This window comes from Tamandua tetradactyla, chromosome 1 (assembly GCF_023851605.1).
Source record: "Tamandua tetradactyla isolate mTamTet1 chromosome 1, mTamTet1.pri, whole genome shotgun sequence".
NCBI lineage: Eukaryota > Metazoa > Chordata > Mammalia > Pilosa > Myrmecophagidae > Tamandua > Tamandua tetradactyla.
The window spans coordinates 110,428,048-110,444,027 of NC_135327.1; the positions used below are offsets into that span (position 1 = coordinate 110,428,048).

The following is a 15,980-nucleotide window of genomic DNA, read 5'->3' on the forward strand; positions in this document are numbered from 1 at the left end:
AATAGAGGCTGTAAGTTCGTTTCAGTAATTCCCAGCGGGGAAATATGGAGCCCGGCAACACATGGAAAGATCAGCTTGCGCGCAGTAGTGGTGCCAGGTCAGCGATGGGGACGTGGGGAGGGGTGTCGGGACGAAAGTACGGAGGAAAAGGAAACTAAAACTGTCACCTGGCGAAAACTCGAAATAATCCTATAAGAAGTCTTAAAATTTTAACAAGAAATCGTGGGATAAATCAAAAGTCAGAAATGAAAGTTACAGAACTTTGAGAAAACTGAAATCTATCTACAGTGTCAAACTGTTTGCACGTCTAAAACCAAGGAAGCAGCAAGCGGAAGCGACCGGTTCTTTTTTAAGGCTCTCTTCTCATTCTCCGGAGTTCTCGTCCTTTGCTCTTGGGCAGCTTTATTTGTAGGCAGGGCAGCCTGGAATTACCCCGCGCGAGCCTTCCTTGACTCGGAGTTTTTCCCCCAGCTTGCAATGCTTCCAAATCTAAAGCTTTTCATCTTTTAGAATTTGTTTTTTGGGATGGGACGTAGTGGAGGGAAAACAAGTTTGGCCGTTTGAAAAACTTGGGCCTTTGTGGTGTCATTTCCCTTGCCCTCCCTCCACGCCCCGGCACGTGACCAGGAAGGGCCGGAATTTTGTGAATGGAGCTTAGAGGGGGGTGCCGGGGTGGCAGACTCCGCCCCTTTCCTGAGGCGACCAATCCCCGGGCGGAGCGCGGCGGGGTCCGAAATAACCCACCAGGGGCTGGGGGCACGGTTTGTCTTTGGCTGCCGAGAGAAGGTTCGGGCCGAACCCGAGGCTCCGCCCCCCTTCCCCCTCCCAGTAACTCTGGAGGCTGGCCCGGCTCCTCCGACAGTGTTACTCGGATTGGAGGGGCTGGGTCACCCGTGCCGAGGGACCGAACGCCCCGCTATCGCCTCCCCCACCGGCTCCGAGTGGCCGGACGCCCTTGCTTTCGCCCTTCACACCCCTCCCCGGCAGCCTGGGCGCTTCGGCAGTGGGGCCGGAGCCTCCGCCCAACCCGGGGTTCGGCTGCGCCCCAGCAGGTAGCGGCAGAGTTAAAGGGCAGTTCCCGCCGAGTGCTCGTGGGCGCGCTGGGGGTCACGGCCGCGCTGAGCTGCTGGGGTTTCACAGACTGCGCGGGGTGCGGCCTGATGCCACAGCTGTTGGCTCCCCAGTTCTAGGTGTTGACTGTTGCCTTTTTCTTGGCCTCGACACAGGCCTTCCGCCGGCTGGACTCACACCCCCCCCCCCCCCCCCGACCCCAGCCCTGGTCCGGGGCCGCGTCTTGCGCACTCACACTCCACTTTAGTGCGTCCCCACCATACTCTGTTTAGGAGGGAACTGTGGAACAGACATCTTGCAGGCAGCCCGCTGTCCCACAGGCGGACAGCTGCGGGACACATCCTTGAGTCAGCAGCCCTGGGGGCCGCGAGGATCCTAGCAGGTTTCGGATCTCCACGCGGCTTAGTTCCTGGTCTCGCGGCCTCCAGCCCCCGAGGGGCCTGCGGTGTCCTCAGCGGCTCGGCACCGCCCCAAGCTCCGTAGAGGTCGCTCCCAGTGGTCCAGAGACGTGGCCCTCACACTTAAAGCCCCTGGCCGCCCTCCGCCCCCGTACCGTCGGGGTAAAGCTCCAGGGGAAGCGAGCGTGTCCCGCACAGTGCCTCCAGCCCCAGCCCCCAGCCTCCGCGCGTTCCTGGGCGGCGGAGCCCCGCCACCCGCTCCTGCACCTCCACGTCCCCGCGGGGTGGGCCACCTTTCCTTGGAGTACACGCGGGCACATATATGAATCCTTACGCCTGGCTGTCCTCCTGTTCTCCCTCCCTACCCAACTCTCCCTTTCTTTCCTGATCAACAATTTCTCTCCTTCGTCCACATGCTTTCACTCTAGGATGCCTTATGTTTCCGTTTAGCTAAGGATGGCTGCTAAGATTGTTAAGATGATCACAGTGGTGAGGGGTAGGGGTGTGGAGAAAAAGGAGAACTTGGGCCAGAAGCTTAGTAGGCACGAGGCGAGGCAGAGGTGGGTTCTCTAGATCAAGGGTAGGGTGCTGGGGCTCTTGGGGTGCGAGGGCAGCTAAGGGAGCTCGAGCTTTGGGGTCGAGCGCTGTAGCGTGTTCACCTGGACCGACAGAAGTGCTTTAAGGAAGCAGCTCACCAGTGACCAAATGCGCCAGCGGCAAGGACTGGCGATCCCACACACAGGGCTGCCGCGTCCCCGCCGCTTAACAACAGCGGCGCTTTGGAAGGAGCCGATTCCCTTCATGACGCTTCCAAAGCCGCGAGCACGCAGGCGGGGCGGGGGACGCGGGAGACCCCCGCAGGGGCGCGAGCCGCGGGACTGACAGCCCGAAATCCGATCCGCTAAAGGGAAAGCGGAGCCAATGGGAGGCAGCGATCCATCAGCTGGGATCGGAGGCCCCTGGAGGAGAAAGAGAGGAAAAACCACCGAACCGAGCTCTGTCAGAGGCGCCTTCTGCTTCCTAGGGGGAAGTGCTGGGCAGTAATGAATGCTTTTATTAAATTTGGAGGGAATTTTTTGCAGCCGTTCGCCTAGCTTGGCCTTCAGGTGGGTCTTTCCAACAACTTTTTTTATGTCTCTTCAGGTAATTGGTCGGGGTTACAGAAACTATCCTTATGAAAGAGGTGTTTCTGTCTCCAGTCCCGTTAGGTGCATAGCAGGTCTGGCGGGTCGCCATCGCTAGTCGTGCACACATTTGCACACATCTGCACACATCTGCGAGTCGGCGCTGCACGAGCGCCCCAGCGCGCGGGGAACGTCCAGGGCGCACGGAAACGCACCGCCTACACTCGGGAGCGTGCAAGCCGAAAATATGTAAATTGTGAACTCTCTGGGCTCTCCTCGGATCCAGGTGAAGGAGGCGGCGTAGGGAGGGTTATTTTTGTGAATGGGACTGTCGGAGGGTAATTAGCTATGCAGATTCAAGAGCTTCATTCATGATTTTTTTTTTTAAGCCTAAAAGCCATCTTGTTCCCCTCTAGGCTGATAGAAGTCCAGGTTCCGAGGAAATCTCCAGCTCAATGCTCAAAATATAAAACACTGCGCTGAGATTTGCGAAGAGCAGCGGAATGGACGGATTTTATGACCAGCAAGTGCCTTACGTGGTTACCAATGTGAGTGATCAGTTCCAAAGTTGCTGTTTATAAACTTGACTCCGCGGGGGGAGGGGAGTGAGGGGGGAGGGCGCGCTGAGAAGGGAGGGGCGGGGGCTGGGACTGCAGACACTTTATCTGCTTTGTTGCCACTGTAGGGCGACTCTGCTTCTAGAAGCCCAGTCTTCAAAATGAGCTTACCTTTCAGTGATTTGGATAAGGCATAGTTTTGTTTTTAAGACCCCTTTTTCTGATTAAAGTGCCCAAGATGAGTGGAAGAGGAGATGGAGGGCAGCAGAGGCTGCTGCACTCAAAGTTTCTGGCTGGGTTTGTCTGCCACATTGAAAAGAATGAAGTTGAGACAAATGCTGACGCTTTTTGTTTACATGGGGTGTTTTTGTTTCTTTTTTCCTCATTTTCTCTCTCTCTCTCTCTTTTTTTTTTCATTTCTCCACTCTTTCTCTGCTGCTTTTTTTGTTTTGTTTTGTTCTGTGGGTGTTTGGGAGAATCAGTTTCACTGTATTTTAATGTACCTTTGATCCAGCCTTAAAACAACTTAAGTGTAATTGCTTGATGTTGTTTTGATGCTGAGAAACCATGAATCTGTGACCGATAAATAGTGGGGTGTCAGATCGCACCGTTAGTAAGTCCCTTGGCTGTTGAATTCTCAGCATAAGCTTTCGCTGTCAGAGGAACGTAGAAAATGAGTATTAAAATTAATAGTATGGATTTTACTTTTCTTTTCAGAGAGAAAATTGAGTAGATTTTATGTTAAATATGCGTGTGTGTGAGAGAGAGAGACATTTGAGGTTTACATTCTTTTAAAGGATTTTATCTTTCCCTTTGTAGAGTCAGCGTGGGAGAAATTGTAACGAGAAACCAACAAATGTCAGGAAAAGAAAATTCATTAACAGAGATCTGGCTCATGATTCAGAAGGTGAGGTTTGAACTTGGGGCTGAATCCCTCCTTTATACCCACTCCCCTATCTGTCATAAAGAAGAGAAGCACTTCAGTATTCTCTTAAAGAATAATAAACTTTGAAAACACAGAATTTAACTCAGACTTCCTTTGGGAGCAATTTACATAATGTGACAGTTTGCATTGGAGAATATTTTAGTAAGTCCTGTCACAAACTAATGAAAGAAGGGAGGAGAGAATAAAAAGTTACATCACTTTTTAAAACTATTCTTTTGTATTTAAATACCTTTGTCTGTATGGCACATAACTAATCTCAGACACTAAGATACTCTAAAATATCTAAAAGACTGGGACAAATTAAACAGCTATGTACACTGTTTATTTTTTTCTTTCTACATTATCATTACTTGATTTCTCATCCCCTTTATACTGAAACCATATACTACTATAAAAAAATTTTCTGAAAAATTCTGATGACTAAAAGGTGAGGTCATATTTTGTTTATAGGCCTTAAAAATGTTCAATGAATCATAATTAAGGCCCTATTAATAATTATGCTCCCTATTTGGTGAGCTAGGTCACAGATTGTTTTTATGAACTGTTGGTATGTGGTCAATATATTATAAATTATTTCAACTATATGATGCATTCATAATAAACTTAATGTACTTAGATTAATTATCAAGTTTCATTTGCAATTTAGATTAGGTAAATTAAATTCTGAAGCTTCCTCAAATCTTCAGACTTCATACTTCATTTCCCACCTCCCAACAGACAAAATACACTTTTTGGACTTGATAATTCACAGGTGCCAAGGAAGTATTTCTCTTTGATTTTTATAAGTCTTCTAATGTAGAACATTTCCTCCAAAAACTTAGTTGTCCTTTTAGTTTTGAGATATTAAACCTGAAAATATACAGCACTTTGAGGATTATACCAGGTACTGTTATGTAAGGTTCAGATTCGGAAGATATAAATAAAATGCTTTTCAGGCTTTCCGATCATAATTCAACTACTATTTTAGTGCAAGAGGTAAATATATTTAAGAAAGGCTTCAACGGATAGATACATCTTTACCTTGGTATTTGTGTGACTCCTGGTGTATGTGTGTTGTTTGACATCGTTGAGCTTATTAAGCCATTTGTTAAAAAGAGAAATAAAAATTATTGGCTTTATCATTTAGTTTGTTAGCTATTTCCTAAAGGAGTATTGCTTAATAGACATTTAAAAAAAAACAGGATTCTGGAGAAATTTTCTTTATGAATCCTATTTTCTTTTTATATTGACTCCCCTGCCCCAAATTAAATAGATTTTTAATACTAATTTCAAGATAAGCATTTTCATTTAACGAAGCCTAAAGGTTTGCCGATCTTACATTACGCTTTAAATTTTTCTTTCAGAACTCTTTCAAGATCTAAGTCAATTACAGGAAACATGGCTTGCAGAAGGTAAGGCAAAAACCTGCTTTAAAAGGGAGGGGTGGGGTGGGGCGAGAAGCAACTCTAGAAGGGGAAAAAAAAAGTCCTGAACTCGCTTTCTTAATGTTGAGCCCAATTAATTGAGCTCTAAAAGAGCCACCTCATGTGTCATGCATACATTAGAGCCTCTGATGAGTTTGCCTTTAGGGACTCTGGGGCTGCACTACCCAGTGTCTTCACAAATTACCAGGAGAAATTGCTTCCAGCTCACAATCACATCTGCTTTTGGCAAGAACTAATGCACCAAGACTTCAAGTTCTAAGCCTCTGTTCAGATTTTAATTGCAATTGATCAGGTTTATATTATTGTACCTCGAGAGACCTCCTCGAGCCAGAACCCGGCTTGCTGTTTCCTTTAGAGCAGCGCATGTCATTATTTGGTGCTCTGGTGGAGGACTTTTCTGATGGCAGAAATTAGTTTCTCTGGGTTCATCAGGACGGGATGCTTCAAGATTTAAGTGCCAGTGTCTTCTTTCCACCTTGTTCACAACACAGAACCTTAGGTCTGTATCCAATACTTAGGAAATCTATGGGTTTAAAATAAATCTTTGGGGGATTTGAGGATTTAAAAAATTTGGTAATGTTTGTTAAAATTGACCTTTGCTATTTTTTCATTTTTATTAGTATTCATTTAATATAGCAAGGGGACATTTAAAGGCATTACTTTTCTTTTGGGTAATTTCTGTTAAAATTTTTATGGTACAGACTACTATATCTTTTATTTTGTGAAACTTTATTTTGTAGCAGCAAGGAGATACTGCTTCAGTAAAGCTTTATACAACTTCAGAAATGCCTGATGTTGAGGGATTTAATGTTGGCATTAATTTTTCTTTTGCATTTGGCATAGTTAATGTGAAATAATAGTTTTATCTTGTGATGTCTTTGGGAAATACAAAGAGAAAATGTTTAGCTATTTAAGCATTGCGCATAATTGTGCTATTTCTATCTTTACATGATATGCGAAACACGCAATTTCTTGAATAGATTTTTAAGATAGAAGAGAGAGGGTCTGTTTAAATGGAACCCAAGTATTGCTGGAGCTACTTTGAAGCTGACTGCTGCTCTTTCTAGGGTGGTTTTGCCTGCAGTTGATCTAGTTGCTGTTAGCATGTAAAATAAGTTTCTTTGTTTTGCTGATATTCCACTTCTCCAAAGGGCTTTTGCTATCTTTATGAATCTTTTTAAGTTAAATAGCTTTCCTAGTAGTCTTTTGAAAGGGTGATTGTATTTGTGTGTTAACAAACGGTAAGTGTTAAGGGGAGTTTTAGTTACATTTAAAGGTAATTTTGCTTGTCTTTGTAAATGAAACTTATTGCAATAGATTACTTGTGATTGCAACATAACCCATACATTCAGAAGTAACTTTTCCAAGAAAAATTTCCATAGAGATTTCCATATTAATGTTTATGTATTAGTTGTTTAAAGTTGAAAGGAAGGTTGTGAGTCCATTACATTTATGAAGGGACTTACTCGTTTTTCCAAAATAACTTTAGATATCTATTTTAATTGTTCTGGAAGATTTGTTCCTTTTTAAGATCTTTAAATCTCATTGATTCCAAGTCAGTGCATTTGCTGGCACATTTTGCATGTGCATAGCAACTCTGTTCCTGGAATTATAAAATGTGGAATCTGTGACAGACTCCTACCATTTTTTAATCTGTTTCAGTACTTTTTTTTTTTTAACTTATGACTCGTTTTGTTTCTTGTAGCTCAAATAAGTGATTTTTTTAAATATATCTAAGTTTATCTTTTAAAACTCTGCTCAGAATATTCTTACTCATGATTATTAACATACCTGTAAATCAGATCTGAAAACTTAGCTTTATATAAAATAAAGCTAGGAAATGACTGCTGTATTTCGAGGAACAGGGACATTTACTTCAAAAAGAATTCATAAGCTTAACAACTTCAGGAATTAATCCTGGAGTGTTTTAATGAATACCCAGGTGGGCTGCTATTTACAAACTAAGGATAATATTGTATTTTAGGCAAATTTAAATATTTATCAAAAATAGTTTACATTAGTTTATTCATCATGAGATAAGCAGAGTTGTTAGTGTGATTTTTAATCTAATAGAAATTTTGTTTTCCATTAGTTAATAGATTTCACATTTATTTTTGTTTTCAGAAATTGAATGCAGTTTTATTATTTTGCACTCATATTTTAACTTGACTTTCCCACGGCTTGACCAATATTAGCTAAGATGACATCTTAAATTTATCCTAGTTTATTTGTAGCTAGATTTGTCCATTTATGTCCTCCTGGACATCCAGAAATTAAAACATTGCCAAATTGGCAGACTGTGTATCATTTACATATTTCCTTTCATGATGATGCTGTAGCCAAGAAAGTCACCATGGAATTTTAAGGCATTTTGACCCTTTTAAAAAAGAAAGATCATGGGCAATTAACCAAGTTTCTCCCATGAGTTGGAATCCCACTGGGAAGTTAAACAGGTCTAAAAATCTTATTAGACAAGGGAGTCAAGTTAGTTGTGATGTGTCATGTGAAAATCATGTTTTTTTCAAAATAACCAAAAATCTCTAAGTATTTGGGAAAATATTTATCTCAGCATGTTTCTTCTGTTGTTTTCTGTAAGAATTTTTATAAGTTGAACACAAGGCACAACATATGAATTAGTCACTCAGTAAAGTAGTATGGATTATGAAATATGTTTTACCTCTAAGGGGAAGTTGGGATAAATCAGATGGCACTATTTGAGGATGGGATCCAACCAGTATTTTCAATTTCCTGAAGTCCTCTCTAAAAATGTACTTCTCCCTCTAAAATTAATTTCTATATACAGATCAAAAATATGCTTGAAGAACGTAACTTTACATTAGTCTAACATTCCAAGTACTAACACTGCTATTTGAAGGGTTTTTAAAACCACATATAGTCACAATTTAAAATAATCACAAGTGATTTTGAAGTTCTGAAAATTGAAAAGCTAATCTTTTCAGTGTGAGCACAATAATAGTTTAAAAAAGGGAATCAGATATTGTGGCTATTTTTTATTTGTGTCATAGATACTTCATATTGTAATTTTACTATGTACAGTCCTTTATTGATTCTTTATCTTTTGAATTGGATTGCTACTGACAGGCATTTGCAATTATTTGATTCCTTGAAATAATTGAATTCAACATTATAGTAACGTCTTATTCTTTAGCAACCCATTTTTAAGTGGTGCTTTTGTGACAGGTGTCCTAGAAATTCAGAATTAAAGTGGAATCTCTGGTGTGCCAGGGACAAAAATAGAAGGATGTCAAATTGAGTTAAAAAGAGATTGCATTTTTCTAAACTTGCTTGTTAAAGCTTACCTACTAACATAACTTAGAGAGAAATAATGAATTTGAGAGTATATCTTATGTAAAGACGTGGATGCCTTTGAAGGTTATTTTTGGTGGTGGTCTAGATGATTCTTGAGGTTCTGTTTCATCAGTATATTAAAGGAGAATAGTCAACAGTGATTTGCCATCATGAGGATAAAAGATTTTCATTGCTGTGTGGTAAGTGAAGTTTCAACTGCCACCACACCTCCAAGTCAAAGTCTTATCTCCTGGAACAACCATTTTACACCAAAGGTTTTACCCTATTAAGATAAGATTTTGCTTTTTTTCTGTTAGGTTCATGCAGCTTTCAAGTAATCGTTTGACTTAAAAGTAAAGATGGTATTACTATCTCCTCATTTCACCTCAATGACTGAAAAAAATTTAATTTGAAAATCATTTTTGATGAAGGTCCTGAATTATTAAGTTCTATTGTCATTTGCACATTGTTTCATTCACAATATACAGTGGTCATAAGATGTTCACTTTTACTTTTCACAAATTCTTCTCTTTTTAAATGGAATGTGGAATTGGACATGTGCTTATGATTTTTAAAAATTTTCCTAATAAAATAAGTAAGGAATAAGGGCTTTAAAAACTACATTTTTATGTGCTTTACGTAAAAAAGGATTGAGCATTAAGCATTAAATTACATTTGTGGGTGTGTCTATGTGTGTATATATGGAGCTAGCTCCTGTTCTTTTTGCACCAAGAAATACTCTAAATACAAGGGAAAGACTTCTCATTTGGACTGGTTTAAAGAGAGCACATTGAATAAATATATTTTATTTCTAAACATTCATTGAAACTATATAAATACATTTTCATCTAGTATTTATTTGCAAAAAAAAAAAATTAAAAGTAGAAAATTCGGATTTGGTATAGCAGAAGTATAGTTTTCCCAGAGGGTCCTAATAAATGTATTTCATAATATGACTTTATTTCCTTTGACCTATGTACTATATTGGCCATTAAAAATATTAATAATAATATAGACAGAACCTCTGTAGCACTGGAGAAAGTATTTGGCTAGAAACAACAGCTAGTTAGCTCTGAACTATCCTTAAGTTTTCAAGTCACTGCCGGTCAATTTAGAGTTAGAAATTGAAGCTGATTTGAAACAATCATCTAAACCTACTGCTTTCTTTCTTTTAGAGTATATAGAAAGAATACCTTTATCAAGTGTTAAAGATGTTCCCGTCATGGGAGAAAATACCCCTTTTTTTGTCTAAGAATGTTTACACTTCTGCATTAATTAGTGCATGCACATTGGAACAGTCATTTTCATGTTAAAAGTGGATGTGGTACAAAACCAGGCTTAGTGGACTCATGATTAGTTTGTTCCATGGTCTGACTCTTTATTTTAAGGATTAAACAGAACACCATTATGCGAAGGTAGATTTTCTTACTACTTTACTCTTATTTAAAATACATTTTAAATTTCTTCAGAGGAGCTTTAGTTCTAACCCTTTGATTAAAAGTGAAATGCTCCAAAATTCAGCAACAATCTGTTATTACCTTATAATTAAGAAAATTTGAATAATAGGCAACACATTAAGATATTTCTCTAGTGGTTTTTCTCCTTCCTTTCATTTTTTCCTTCCTTCCTTTTCTGAACTTTCAGGTTACTGTGACAAATTTCCTTGTGAAGCAGGGTGGGTTAAGTACATATATATGTTCATTTCATCAACTCGTCGCTTATTTAAATGTGTTCCTTACTGGATCTGAGTTTGTATTTCAGACAGCAATAAAATTGGGGTGTTTATATTGCAAGTTCAAGTTTACTTGCTTTAACTCTTCGGAAGGGTGTAACATGAAAGGATTGCGGTTGAGCCACAGGGCGCAGGCTGGACTGTTTTGTGAATGGAGGCAGAGCCCCAGTCTGCCTGCTTGTCTTGAGGAATTGCTGAGGAGATCAGCTGTCTCATTCACGGGCAGAAAGAATGACTCATACATCTTCCGCCTAGTTTGGCTCCAGGTCATTGTTACAGTGGATAGAACTGGTTTTAATTAAATATTAACCCTTTTTATACTTGACATTTGTTTTATTTGTAATTTTTCTACTTTTCCTATCCTTAAAAGTAAACTCAACAGGTCCCTAGTTTGTAAGAAAAGGGGGGCTTTTACTTTCCTGCAGCCAACCTTGTAGAATATTTAACCATCACCTTTTCTTAAATAATTATTATTTTATTTGAAAGTTAAAAATAGGTAAAAAGTAAAGGCAGGTTATATTTAAATATTGCCTAGCCTACCCAAAAGGAAATTTAGTCACGAAAGGATTTAAGATTAAAAATGAGGTTAGTGATTCTTTGGCATTTAGATCATGATTAATAATTTTATGGATTTCTTTCCCATAGTGTGTATAGCTATGTAGTAAAAAGAGAGGGGGAAAATCAACTTTGCATAATAATCTAGGTAAAGCAAATAGCTGAGAGTGCAGATACTATCCTTTTAAAGCCTGAGACTTGATGGCAACTTGTCTATTAATGTGCAATGAACTGATAGAAGCGCTCCAGCTATTACCAATAAAATCCACATGCTTAATCTTCTTGAAAGCTTTTTATTGGTCTTTTGCTGTATACTTTCCCCTTCTCTTCTTCCTCTTCCCTTTCCTCCTTAATTACGTAGTGTGGGAGGAAGCATTTCGCTCCCAAAGGTGATGGTTTCAAGCACAGTTTATAATAGGTAGTAGTAAAAAAAAAAAATTGGGGGGGGGGATTGGCTTCTCTGTTAATTTTCAACTTTGGAGCTGGTATGATTTGCCACAAGTTTTCAGGCAGCTGTAGTGTGCTACTTCACAGAATTACTGTGGATTGGAGAAAAAAAGAAATAGCATGATACAAGTGCAGCAATGGTTTGTCATATTTTCCTTGCCCAAATCCAACTTGTGTTTTTAGTTAACTGCTTTCCTTTTAGTCTAACTTGAAATTAGAGGTATACTTAAGCCTTTGTCTATTTAAGTAGCATGCTGCTTCATTTGGTCTATTCAGTTTCTTAAGATTAGCTTCTGTGAAAATGTGAGTCATATGTTTTTTGTTAAAATTCTGTAAAATGTTCAGGCATAAGTGTGAAGTATTTATTCAGTATGTTAAGGGAGGTAGAACAGAAATAGCAATTCTTATTCTTACTTTTTACAAATTGTTGGTATGCAGCTATATTCTGTGTATTTGTGAAGTATAACTTCTAGATTCTTCTGCTCCTGAAGTTTTGCTTTTTTGTGCACATATCCCAACACACACCACACATCCATCAGTGATTTTTATGCCTTTCTTGTAGAGATTATATATATCACGGAGTTGCAATTTTGTCTTGTAATAGTAAGGGGAAAAAAAAAATCTGGCCTTTAAGACGTTCCTACCAGCATATTGAGTTACAAATATACTTTTGTAACTCACGAGCTATTTTTAACTATTCCTGTAAAGGGGATATTACAATTTTATTAGATTCTTGTAAATGTTGGCTTTTTAAAAGTATACCAGTTGCTATGGTTGATAATTTTGCATCTCAATAGTTATCTGTTTAGTTGTTAATTTAGAGGAAAATTCAAAACTTGGGGGATGATAGAAAAAAATATTCAGGACCCAATGTTATTTATTAAATACATATAAAATACTTTTGTAATCTTTTTGGTGTGAAGATTTATTTTAAAGGTAATTTATAAATCTAAGTGAAAAAAACAAGCACTGAAATGTCAAAAATTATGTTCTTAATAGCTAAGAGAATAACTAAGAGAATGAATGCATTTTAGTTGTTTTTATCCCTGTGCAGTATAATTAATTATATGTTACATTTTGTGCTATAATGATTGAAATGGATTTTTTTTGTAAATTGAAAGACAAGGGTGGATGGTAGCGTATTGGAAAGACAATAAGTAATATTCATTAAGTATCTTGCATTGTGTCTGGCAGTGCTTATTACACAGTTTCATTTACTCCTCACCAAAAAAACCCCTTATTATCACTATTAAACTGATTAGTAAAATGGAGTTCAGAGAGGCTAAATAACTTACTCAAAGTACACAGCTAGCAAGTAGTGAAGCTATGAGTTAAAGTTTTTCTGACTTTTAAGTTTTTACGCAGAATATCAGATATTAGTGAAATACAAAGAGGAAAAAATTCTCCTTGCAGTATATGCTGATCAAATAAGTATTGGTTATAACCTGAAAAATGTTTTAATTTGTTTGGTTTCATTTGGCAGCGGGGGTTATTGTGTATTTTTAGTAAGCTTAAGTATTGGTGTGAAGAAGAAATTTGTTAGAAAACAGCTCTATGTCAAACTGCATATATTTTAATAATATTAAGATGAATGTTTCATTGGTTATTCAGACTATTAATAATATACATTTTATTGTCACATACTTCTGTTTTTAAAAAATAATATGATAAACGGATTAAAAGAGCAACTTTAATTCTATGTTTCATTCTGTAAACTAATTTCTTTTTATACATAATTTTTCTTAATCCATTCAGTTATCAACTTGAAACATTTTCAACAGAGACTGCTTATTTTCAAAAAGATTTGTCCTGCAGAATAGGCTTGTTTTTTAAAAAAATAATTAATTTAAATTAATTTCAAGAAATTAATTTAAAAAATTAACATCTGACTTAAATGGATATAGAAATCAGTATTGTATATTACCAGTAAAATAATACTAGTTAATCAGATTATAGTCAAAGTTACTTAGAATAACTAATTATATTTTCATGAAATTAAAAGTAACCTAACTTCTATTTTATGCAGTTTGTGTCAATGTGTGTATTTGAGTGTTTGTGAAAACTGGGTTTAGTAATATTCTGTCAGTTGGTTATTGTGTTGTCTAAATCAACTGTGATGAAAACATTTTAAAAGTGAAAAGGTTTTTGTGTTTTGATTGCTGCCAACTGCATTAAATCCTTGCTATTCAGTATTTTTCCTTCACTAAAAATAGGGTAGTCATTTGGCATTACGACTGATGAAATAGTGACATTCTTTTTGTTAATGCTGACTAGTCACCAGGAAAATATTTTGCATGAAAAGATGAATTTTAGTTATTATTTATAATTTGTATTGGAAATGGTCATCATCATTGAAAACGGTTTTTTAATTTAAGAAACTCTGTAGCATAGCTTGGCCAAATTGGGACAAACATTTTTAACTGTAGTAGACAAATTTGCAATAAACCAAACTTACCCAAAGCATCCATACTAAGAAGTAGAGGGGTATGTGTGATATAACTGCATCAATTAAAATAATTGTTTAATTTAGAAGTGCTCCAGGCACTGGCAGTGGGTGACTTGAAATACCTTTTGCTCTATTCTTGCTAAAAGGCACTCTGCAGCTAGTAAAATTATATAGCTTTTCTTTTCTTTCTTTTTTTTTTTTTTTGGTGGGGAGGGTACATGGCCTGGGACTCCAACCCCGGCTTTCTGCATGACAGGCAACATTCTCCCACAGCAGCCGACACCCCCCTCCTATGGCTTCTTTTATTTTACATGTCCTTTTTATTTCCATCTGGCATGTGAAATTCAGAGCGACTACAACTGCCACCATTATATTTCTGGCATATATGTGTATATATATATATTTTTCCCTAGTTTACATCAATTATCTCCTCTATTTTCCCCTCCCAAGTGTTGCTTTCATTACTATTTTAAATAGGAGCTCATTGGCAAATAGTCATAGCTTTGATCTCAGTCTAAAATTTTCTTACTTGAAAGATCTTACTTGCTATTCTTTTGCCTTGGTGATTTCTCTCTTAATTTGTTATTATTATTTTTCTCCTCTTCTAGCTCAGGTACCTGACAATGATGAGCAGTTTGTACCAGACTATCAGGCTGAAAGTTGTAAGTATATAGTATATGCCATCTCTTTCATTTTTCTTTTCTTTTCCTTCCCTCCATACCCTGCTCCCCCTCTTTGGTTGGTTTCTACTTCCAGTGTCTGTTGTTGAATTACACCAGGGCCCTTTCTGTCCACAGTTACGGGCTGTTTTATTTGTCAGGTTGTGACATCATCACAATCCCTGTATGACATTAGCAGAGCTCTATAAGTAACCAAGGCCAACTGATTTGATTAAAATAGTATCCTGTTCTTCATATTGGGTAAATATTCCTGGAGCGGAATCAGTGTGATCCATGAGTGTGCAAGTGTTTACATCCAGTGAGCTATTATGTTCACAGGGGAAAAAATCCCATTTTGCTGTCATTAGTTAAAATCCATGAGATTATTTATTGAATAACTTATAAAAGATCCTAGATCAAATATTCATTAACTTATTGCACTGTTTTATTTTTACATGCATAATCTGTCACCTGCTTTGATTTAATTTTTAGCCTGAAGTTTTCTGTTCTCCATCGCATTAAGCCAAATGGAAGTAGCCATTAGCTTCTCAGCGTCCCTTCAGTTTTCCTTTTCCTGAGCCTTGCTCCAGGGTCAGCTTGTCAGAGATGCAGGAGTAGTGATTCATGGGTTACTGCCTCCCTGTCCTTAATTGCAGAGTGAGCATTTCGCCTGCACAAACATGGTTGCCTTGGGGCTTATTTTTGGTATTTATACTTTGCTGTTCTACCATCTCACTGCAGCGATTGACCTAAGAGTACGAATAGTAAAGTGTCTAGATGCCATCTTGATTGCAAAACTAGCCTAATACATTTGTGTTCTCCTAGCACCATTTAAAGCTCTAACTTGATTCTTTTCTCAGACCACTTACAGTTTCACAGAGGCAATTATCAACAGCAATAAGAGATTCTTAATACCTTACAACTTATCTAACCCATAATTTTATACCCGGGTATCATGAATTAATATAAATTTCTATATTACTTCAAGTAACACATGGTTGTGAGAAATGTTTTCTACTATATTTGGTGTCTTAAATTTCTCAGGTGTTGAGGGAGTGAAGCTTCTTCCGTATTTCTCCGATGTTAACCTTGTTTTAGTTCAGCTTGATTTTTAACCTGAGAAGAGAATTTCTTGGCTGTTTGATGACCGAATACAGGTACTTGGATATGCTTTCAAGAAACGTATTCAGCAGAGAAAACCCCTTTAACTGGAGACTGTTGAAACATTGCCAGAAGAGCCACAGCTATGCAGGGCCCCCCTTCTTAATTAAAGAGTGGGAAGAGAATGGCCACATTTCCCACATTGTCTGTC

At 38.3% G+C, this 15,980-nt stretch overlaps 1 protein-coding gene and 1 long non-coding RNA gene across 8 annotated transcripts in view; one reads left to right on the forward strand and one right to left on the reverse strand.

The window, feature by feature from the left end:
* Positions 1 to 782: 782 nt before the first annotated feature.
* The window catches only part of ETV1 (ETS variant transcription factor 1), a 90,181-nt gene continuing 74,983 nt past the window's right edge, over positions 783 to 15,980 (forward strand). Inside the window, exons 1-6 of one of the 7 annotated variants that reach the window (XM_077122600.1) lie at positions 783 to 1,052; positions 2,613 to 2,879; positions 3,010 to 3,141; positions 3,970 to 4,057; positions 5,440 to 5,487; positions 14,618 to 14,671. In XM_077122600.1, the coding sequence (XP_076978715.1) occupies positions 3,097 to 3,141; positions 3,970 to 4,057; positions 5,440 to 5,487; positions 14,618 to 14,671 (235 nt within the window). In that variant the 5' untranslated portion in view covers positions 783 to 1,052; positions 2,613 to 2,879; positions 3,010 to 3,096. Of the gene's footprint in view, positions 1,053 to 1,810; positions 2,030 to 2,163; positions 2,576 to 2,612; positions 2,880 to 3,009; positions 3,142 to 3,261; positions 3,476 to 3,969; positions 4,058 to 5,439; positions 5,488 to 5,547; positions 6,020 to 14,225; positions 14,672 to 15,980 lie in introns of those variants that run through there. The other 6 variants (XM_077122610.1, XM_077122590.1, XM_077122619.1 and 3 more) reach the window with 6 other exon arrangements.
* LOC143651818 (uncharacterized) lies at positions 11,394 to 14,817 on the reverse strand. The gene is made up of 2 exons (XR_013160235.1): positions 14,553 to 14,817; positions 11,394 to 11,655 (listed from the first exon to the last, which is right to left on the reverse strand). It is a non-coding gene; the product is annotated as an uncharacterized LOC143651818 (long non-coding RNA).